This window comes from Aulonocara sp. 'chitande type north' Nkhata Bay, linkage group LG23 (genome assembly GCF_057382095.1).
Source record: "Aulonocara sp. 'chitande type north' Nkhata Bay isolate Kocher_YH1m ecotype deep benthic linkage group LG23, A_spYH_male_GT1.1, whole genome shotgun sequence".
NCBI lineage: Eukaryota > Metazoa > Chordata > Actinopteri > Cichliformes > Cichlidae > Aulonocara > Aulonocara sp. 'chitande type north' Nkhata Bay.
This window is the reverse complement of record NC_141365.1, coordinates 7,357,688-7,367,260: the sequence shown is the minus strand read 5'-3', so window position 1 is coordinate 7,367,260 and position 9,573 is coordinate 7,357,688. Positions and strand designations below refer to the sequence as shown.

Here is a 9,573-nt window from a genome sequence, read left to right as displayed (position 1 = left end):
ATAGCTGGTTGTTTCATAGTAACCATGTCAAAATGTTTTCCTATGCTGCCTCTATGGAGAATTGACCTGCCTTTTCACGGTGGGCACACACAGAGACACACACACAGTATTGAGCTGTCGTCTCTCCACCTTAAATGACGAGACTTTCACTGGGGTCATGTCTGGTCTGATGAGACTAGACCAGGCCCAGTCTGTAAGGCATATCTGGGTCCTATGTATACACACACACACACACACGCAGACATACATTCTAGCCTCTATAGCAACCACAGCCGGCCATGGCTGTCTGACTTGCCTTGTCCATAGAGCAGACTGAAGGGGCCCGAGGCCTCCAGCACAGATGCGTAAAAGTAATATCACCATTCAGTTCATGAGGCCAGGCATTCTTACAGGCCCACCAGAGAGAAGGATGAGCTTGACTCAAATTAAACCGATGTTCCACAGCAACAAAAACATTGTCCTAGAAATTTTTCTGCGCTTACTGAGATGTAGGATTTGCTAACTGGTGTGCTCTCAAATCTGTTTGCTTCTCAGTGGCTTTGCGATTGTTAATGTCTTTCAGTTGTCCATATAAAAAGACAGTGAGGTGAGGAGCATGTCCCTTCTTTTACTGAAGGATGCTCACAACGTTTGACTGGAGGAAGAATTTAAATCATGTCAGCTTTTAAACAAGGAGCCACTCTCTTCTCATTATTGCAAAAAGCTGACGTGACAATTGACTGGCATGTGATTTTGAAGGTTTTGATGTCACAAAATACATATGAATGATTTAAACTGCACTGTCAAACAGAGATTATGCAGTTCACTGCATAAAACCTGTCCATTAACTGGATTATTTTGCTGCTACAGCCAAGCTCATCCACCGCAAACATTTCTTCTCAGAGTCCAGGGGGCATTAGGTTCATAATAATTACCAGTGATTAAAGAACGATCTTCTCAGGAGGTTGGGGTCAGAGATCAGCACCCTGCAAAGCGACTAGACGCTCCATTGTCATCCATGTCTTTTGTCAATGGAGTACCAGTTCTTTAAAAGGAAATGTTCTATCTGTAACATCTCCCACGCTCCGTGGTGGAAGGAGGAAATAACGGAGAAAGTCAAAATGAAGTGAAAACAGCAAATCTTTTTATTAGGACCACACATGGGGGAAAAAAAATAAAATAAAATAAAAAAATCAGGTTACAGCCAAAGTGTTGCACAACATGCATTCAGAAAATCTCCTAAGGGAACATTTCATATCAACTTCACAGTATAATGATATCAGAGCATTCAAATACACCATCTAAAGAAAACATACTAATGATCAAAACCATCCACAGAGTTAATCAATGTATCATAAATTAAATAAATAAAACACACTGATGAAGACTGATTCAGAGAAGGTTTTGATTAGTCTGACATATACATGGCTGATTGGCAGCAACAACAAAACCTATGAAGTAAAAGACGCGATTAAGACACTGCAACTAGCATGTTGTTCATGGGTAGTGTTTGAAAATTAATGGGTAAAACAGAAATGTACCTGCAGTGTTCACTGCAGAATATCAGCTTGTTCTAAATACACATGAACAGGGAGGAAGGAGATTTCAAAACATTCAAAATCCCTGAGCTCCCAGGCACTTCAAGATAAAGAGCAACAGCTCCACGGTGTTTGGCTTTCAAACACTAATACACAGCCACACTGCATTACACTCAGTAGGCTCGATCTGAAAATTACGCCCACACAGAAAAACAGGAAAAAGAAGCAGAAAAAGACACGCACGCACACATACACACAAAATCAAAACAACACAAAACCAAAAAAATAAAAAATCCCCCCCAAAAAATAAAACTCAAAAAGTAGCACTCGTGAATCGGTTCTTTAAGGACTGCAAAGAGTCCCTCACAAAAATATGTCTTATTACTCAGGCATTAAAATATTCATACTTGTCCTGGTACCTCCAAATATCATAAATGCAGCATTTAACAGTGTTCCTTTGAAAATTAAAAAAAAAACAACAACAAAAAAACAAAACTCAGTAACACTGGCATAGATACATGTGAGAAGTTGCAGAAAAATGTTCTATTAAAGAAGTTATTAGATAACACTGGGGTCTGTATCACAAAGAGAGCTCCGTAGGTAATCCAGCAGCATTTGGGATTAACTCTGGTTTAACATCATCACAAAGCTGGTTCAATTTTAGCCTCAGTAAATAACAATGGTAACCAACACTGTATGATTAACCTGCTTCAGGCAGGGTTACCTTTCAGGAAAACAGACTTTAACAAGTCTTTCTGGGAAAAGAGAAAACAAAACAAAAACTGGACTCTTCAGTATCCTGACAATTACTGAGCACTTTGCATTTAAAACAAGAGTTTTAATAAACAATTCGTATACCAGTTTGTCTTACTCTCATCTAGGGTGAGGCAATTATAGCTGCATGTCAAGTAAGCATACGGTTACAGGCACCATTCATTAACAGTTAAAGCAAATGCACTATTTTGGTCAGATAAACAAATCAGATTTGTTTTTGTTTGTTAATCTAAATCCAGAGGCAATTCCTGCAGAATTCCAGGTTTTATCAATGCAATATCCAAATTAACTTGCTGGTGAATGTTTTGAACCTGAATGTGAACTCTGTCATATTTCATCACAAGACTATCACGGCCTGCATTAAATTCACTGTAAGAATAATGTGATATCAACTGACTATAAACTCAGTCAAACGTATCCTTCATTTTTGTGGATAACAAAGTTTGGTTTGGCAGCAGCGTGAACAAGGTGGATGAAAGGTGGTTACTACTGCATATCAAGTTAGACTAAACGCTACCAGAATTTCACAACACCAGTAGTGTGCGTAATAGACGCTACACACCTAAAAAGACTGCACAGTTGACCCTTCTAACGCAAATAGTACACAAAAAAAGAAAAAGAAAAGGGCTTTAAGTTTCACTTCATATTTTTCACTTTGTTGTATGCGCCCCACCTGCAGGGACTGCCCCAATGTCTGACAACTACTTTTGCGTTAACCAGTGTGTAGAAACACTGCACTATAAGGCTGTAATAACACCTGCGCTGACATATTTTTTAATGCAACATAATTTTCTTCATTTGAATTATCACCGCTATCATCAGTATCGGTATATGGTGCCACCTTCTGGGCCAATTAAACCCAGATTTTACTGAGCCAATTTAGAATTAGCATTGTGATACATGTTAAGGCGGACTAAACTACCGTTGATTTGTGATGCAGACCCCACTCAGTTTCTTTCTGTATATTTGTGTGTTACTAATGCCAGAGTCCTGCTGGTCTCAAAAAGTTACAAGGTCAAAAAGTAGTAAATATTGCAACAGACAGCATCCAACCTTGATCAGTTACAACCAGAAAGATGGTGCAATCCAGCTGCAGTTCTATTTTAATGAAATGTCCCCTCTGCTGTCTGCAGGCATCCTGTGCGACAGCATAATATGAGCTGATTGCTGGATGTATAGAAGTATGGCACTCCATTTTCCTTAGTTAGTTTTGCATAAGGTACTGATGGAAGTAGATGCCAAACAGAGAGCTTATGACCTGGCAGGCAGCCACCCACCAGGTGAGAAAGGCAAAAAACCCTCTGTAGAAAAGCGGTGTGAGGACAGATCGCAGCGCTGTGAAAGTCTCTGACAGTCGAGCTACTGTAGCTTGGATGTCTTCCTCCATGTCCTCCATCCCTTCTTCATCTTCATCTAGAGCTCCAGACAAGACAGGTGCAGCTGTGGGCATGATGATTGCTGGTGTCACACCAGGGGTATCCTGGGCACCTGTACTCCAGGAGAAGTCCCCTGCAACAAATAACTGGTTATGTTTCACTAACATTCAGACTGCTTGACCTGTCCAATAAATGCCCAGCTTGCTGGTCAGACAGCCTTGGAATCAAGCTATTTTGCTAATTTTGCTTCTGGGGACAACAGAAAGTTTTTGGGAATATCCAGGCCAAAAAAAACAAAACAAAGATCTTTCATTTTTATCTGCCGCTTGCTTACAATTCCTGATTAATAAACCTAACCTACGGTAATGAAAAGTTCATCTTTGTCAGATGATTGCCAATAATGACCTAACTCATCAACAAATTATTTTCTTTTTTGCTCTCCACATGGCACAGTTATCTGCATGCAGTCAAAACCTGATTGATGGAAACCAGAAAACTTCCAATACCAAAATTCTTATCCCTTGCGACTGGCAGCAGTAGGTTTGCAGTTTCCTGACTAGAACCAGCTAAAATTAGTCCACTTACTCGTAGCACACAGGTGTGAAATGTGTGTGTTTAGTTAGTTAGTTTGTTTGCTTGTTTTAATCGATTTTAAATCATGCTTTTTATTTGTTTTTGTTTCTAATGTCTCTGTAAAGCACTTTGAATCACCTTGTTGTTGAATTGTGCTATACAAATAAATTTGCCTTGCCTTGCCTTGCCACACAAATTAAATTGTACATTTCCAGGGCAGAATATAGTAAAAGTCTAATTTATTTCAGGGGGGCCTTTCTACTTTATTAGGGTAAAAATTAAGAATAGACAGGAGGGAAAGAGAGTGGGGGAAGACACACAGGAAAAGGCTGCAGGTCGACGTCTAGCCCGAGCCACTGCATTCAGCCTCGTGGTGTATGGTGGAGCTAAATTGCCACCTACAAAAGTCTATTTTTGGATCTGGTTTTTGGCTGGCTAATTTTTCATTGATTGCACTCTGATGCGAACCAATTTCCAACCTCATTTTTACCGTTATAAGGAACAAGATCAAATGTGACAACCGAGGCAAAATGTGCAACTTCCCATTTATATCAAGCGCCGTCACTTCTACCACATAAAATAACAAGTGACATAAAAGCTAATAGCTAATTAATTCCAATTCCATTAGTGCCTTCTTGTCCAATGCCAATGATTATCTATGAATGCAAAAATGCTCCACTCTATAGCATGACTCCAGGACTGCTGGTATTTTTGAAGTTAACTTTAAGAGAAATCCGTGAACCTTTTGTTCATCAAAAATATTAGGTTGGCAGTATTTATGGATACAAACTATCCACTTCAGACATGTTGAAACTATCAGAAATATTCACTTTGGTTTATGCAACAAACTGCCTGGATGGAGCTTCAGGATGCAGCACACACGGCCCTCGCTCACTAGTGCTCTTAGCAAATTGGCACAATCTGACATAAGGAGCAGTCAATTTAAAAATGGATTAATGTCTGACTAATTTCCAGAGAACTTCAGGCCTGTGAAAGTCTACATGGTTGAGAAAAAGTTCAAATATCAAGATGTGAGTTTCAGTGAGCATTTTACTTACCCAGTGCCTTAAGTGACAGTGTTGAGAATAGGATGAGCAGAATTGGAATCAGATACTGAAGACTAACTACTGTCAGGTAGCAAAACACACGTGTAACCTGGAAGCGGGCACAGAAACTTTACTCGACACAGGCACTCAAGTTTTTATTAAGAATTATCCTTAAATATTTAAACAGGTTTTTTTAAGTTGTTTTTTATTAAAAACTCTCAATTTGTCTGTTTATAAGATAAAAGCATGCAATACTGAGAAAGTTTAAAACTGCATTTGACCTTTCGTTGGATGTCAATTGCAGCAATACGTCCTGCCTCCTTTTTCATCTGCTCTACCCATTTTTGAGCTAGGTTGAGGTAGGCCTGGAGGTGATAACGGGTGAGACCCAGCCGCAGCACACACGACACCACGATGATCCAAAGACGCATGCTGTCAAATGTTTCGCTGGATACTCTGCAAAGAGTGAAGTTATCAGAGATTAGCCAGGTGTTCACTAAGCGCTGCCTAGAAGAATTCTTCTATTTCCTGATTGTTAGTTCTAGCTTCTCGAAGCCAATCAATCAGAAATGAGCACTCACAGAGTAACAGAAGTCTTTCCCATAGGTGCATTGGCCAGGAAGTCTCTTGCAATGGGTTTCACCCACAAAACCAACACAATGACTGGAGACAGAAAACCCATATGCAGCAGAATCCTGTCAGGAAACATTAGGGACACAACTGAAAGAGCAGAGTAGAGCTAATGTGTAGTAATAAAAGACATGAAGCACATGCTATTTTTCATATAACAATTCTTACTGGATGAGTGGACGGTCTGAGTTCATCTGCACCGCATCCAAGTGAGTTTGAGCCAGCCGCAGTCCAGGGAAGGCCAAGAGAGCTCCGATGTAGGCACAGACAGCAGCCAAACCAAGCTTCACTGTCAGCTTAGTCACTGGGATTCTGAGTTTAAAGCAACCACTAACAGTAAGTGACACCAATATTTAAGAAGGGCTACTTCCAGCACAGATATCAAACACAGTCAGGCTCATTCCTGTGCCAATTGAAAGATGACTTAACTCATATAAGATTTAATATAAATCAATTTTACTGCAACAAGCATTTCTTTAAAGACAACAGGTCAATATTTCAATCAGAAGTAATCTTTTCATGGAGATACGTACGACCAGTCAGCGTAGCCCTGCTGTTTGACAAAGATTTCCAAGTTGTCAAAGAGGCTGGAAAAACCCGGCTCTAGGCCGAACTCCAGGTAGTCCTCTCTGACAACCAACACTAGCATGGCCACAAGCAGACACAGAAAACCAAAGGCAAGGCACACTGAGCGCTCACCACCCTCCTCAGAGCAGAAGTAGTGGCTCATTAGGGTGTGAAGGGTCTTTCTGTGGGTCAGATGGTAAAGGAAACCAAATAAGAGGTGTTAAAAAAAAAAAAAAAAAAAAAAAAAGGAGCTACATATATTTCAGTGATAATTTACCTTTAGTTAAACATGTATAAGACTTACAATTTGTAAGACATTTTTAATGTTTTTATATTAGTTTAACACTAGTAGTGCTTGTATTCCTAATAAGAGATTAAACGTTAGCTGTAGAAAGAGATTATTAGGATTTTAGGTTCATTCAGTACTATAGATAGTTACCAACTCATCTTCATTGATATAACAGCTGCCAAGAATGTGGTGGACATATCAGGATCTTCAGTCAGGAAAACATCACAAACTAATCTGGCTCTAGATATATTCTTTCTAACCTAGAGAGTGAGTGTTTTACATTTGAAGGATACAGACAGAAGAGAACAGTCAGGACACACCAGATGGCTCCAATATTAACCTCTTTGCTGGCATCTACCACACTATAGTAACACTCAGTGAAGAGGAAAACTCCGGTTGCATAGACTGCAAAATCTACAAGCCACTGGTACTCCAGGAAAAAGCGCAGCACTGAAAATAGAAACAAGAACAAAAAAACAAAAACACAATCAAAATGAGAATTTCAATAAAGTTTCCATGCAGTGTAATATGCTGCAAACCACCGGCGGGACTTAACAGTGAAAGCTGGGCTTCGAGTAATATTTACTCTTGCACAACATTACTGTGATGTGGACGAAGAAGTATTTGTTTTACCGAGAGCGTCAATGACGTTGACTGGTGCTTTCTCCAGGTGAAGGTCAATGTCTTTGGGCACAGTGAGCGGCTTATTCTCCCCATTCTGCCGCCTATGAGCAAATAAAGGATGGAAAATAAAATAACAATGCAAGCCTGAAGCATGAAGAAACGGATGGATGAGAAACACACTATAACGCTGTCATGGAGTAACACTAGAATCACATGATACAACTTTATAACTTCATGCTATAGCACGCAGTGGTCCTGCAGCATGAAGCACAGCCCTCCATTTCCCACCTGTCTCTCCTGTTTTGTTTGGGCATCTGCTTTCCTGCCAGGGCACACAGCTCTCCCTCTGAAGGGTGTTTGAATCGCAACAAACTGGAACAAACAACAAGCACATGTGTTAAAGCAGTTTAGTGCACTGTGTGAATTACGTAAAACCTGATTATATTACTGACAGTACCTGCCGTTGCAGAGGAGCCAGCGTGCAAATGAGCAATGTGGAGCCATCCTCTGCATTATGCTGGCGGCCAGTAAGCTGACCACAAGCTGAACTCCCATCAGCGCCTGTCAAATTAAACACACGCACTGAGTTTCCACCGTGCACTTGAGTGCATAGCGTCATTTTGTATAATGAGGATGTAGAGAGCACGAGCGCCTTGTCTACAACAGTAAGGACTCCGCAGCAAAGTTTGAAGAGCCGTAGAGCTGGCTACATCACGGTTTGTTTACATATAACAGTCTGTGGCAGAAGCTAACTCACGTAGGACATTAAAGAGATAATAGCAGGAAGAGGTTACGTTCAACAGCACTAAGAACACGATACGCTGGTAGCCGCTGCAAAATGAATGAAACTGAGCAAATGGCTATCGTGCTAAATTTAACTGGAGGTCCACCACCTGTCAGTACAGCTGGTTAGCATTAGCAAACTAGCTCTAACTGCCTCCGGAACACCTAAAAAGCGCTCGTCAGTGGGCTTCCCAGCACTCTGTAAGAAGCTGTTTTTATATATAAGACTATAAATGAAGTTACCATCTCTTCTTCCAAACGGCGTCGTTGAAACGAGAGTAACTAAAACAGCTTCTTCTCATGCAAGAAAGTCTTTGGCATCTGAACCTGCCGACATGTGGAGCTGTTAAATGTCCCGGATGTAGTCGTGGAGACGGGAGATGCCTTCAGGTGCTCCGGGAAAGAATCGTAAATCTGAAATGTGAATCCCCATATGCCTCTGAGGTGAAAGTCAATCTGGAGGTAAAAGTGTATTTTCTACTAATTTTTATTTATTTTTTCTTAATTGGTTAACCTTCAGAGAAAACGAACCATTGTTTTCATAATCACACATTCAAATTGCTAATGTTGAAAGATTTTCTTTTTATCTAAAGAGTCACTTTAGATAAAGTGAACCATAGATAAAGTTAGCCTGAACCATTCCTATATTTTGCTTGTTTTATGTTATTGTATTTTTTGCACAACTTTGTTGCTCGTGAAGCTTGCACACAAGAATTTCACTCACATGTACTGTACCAGTGTACCTGCACATGTGATGTGACAATAAAAGTGATTTGATTTGAACACCCAGGTAAAAAAAAAAAAAAAAGAAAGGAAAGAAAAGAAAAGAAAAGAAAAGAAAAGAAAAGAAAAGAAAAGTTGCGGCCAAGCAAAATTAGAGCAGCCTAAGCCTACTGCGGGCAATCAGTAGCCTATAAGAACTGAAAGGTGAGAACCCTTGAGAAAGAAAAACAGTATAGGTAGACAAAAATACAATTTCTACTACTCCTGCCCCTTCCTTTTTACCTCTTTAACATTTTCAATTACTAATATTAAAATGTGGATTTGGGGGATTTTGTTTATAATGTAGCAATTATAATGTAGCAATTAGGCATAGTATTTCACTTTCGCAACTTTACTGAAATCAAAATAACACAACAGCCATACTGTTGAGTGAACATTTTCCGATTACAACAGCCATAATCGGAAAATGTTCACTCGTTCACGTGAACATTTTCCGATTTTTATGAAGGCATCAGAATAACAATGTTTTGCTCTTAGTCCCCTGATAGAGACAAAAAAAAATGCCACTGTGATAGTAAAAATATGATTGAAAATATGATTGAAAATTATTGCATCATTTCCCCCGGTTTTACGATTTGAACATACAAAAAATAATAGTGTGAAAATGTCTG

General features: G+C 39.8%; 1 protein-coding gene across 1 annotated transcript; it reads right to left on the bottom strand.

The window, feature by feature from the left end:
- Positions 1 to 1,101: 1,101 nt before the first annotated feature.
- tmem161a (transmembrane protein 161A) lies at positions 1,102 to 8,576 on the bottom strand. The gene is made up of 11 exons (XM_086283386.1): positions 8,423 to 8,576; positions 7,854 to 7,957; positions 7,685 to 7,768; positions 7,406 to 7,497; positions 7,066 to 7,222; positions 6,450 to 6,665; positions 6,085 to 6,228; positions 5,868 to 5,981; positions 5,568 to 5,742; positions 5,299 to 5,395; positions 1,102 to 3,800 (listed from the first exon to the last, which is right to left on the bottom strand). The coding sequence occupies exons 1-11, from the start codon at positions 8,423 to 8,425 to the stop codon at positions 3,496 to 3,498; spliced, it is 1,491 nt and encodes a 496-aa protein (XP_086139512.1). The 5' UTR covers positions 8,426 to 8,576; the 3' UTR covers positions 1,102 to 3,495.
- Positions 8,577 to 9,573: the final 997 nt, after the last annotated feature.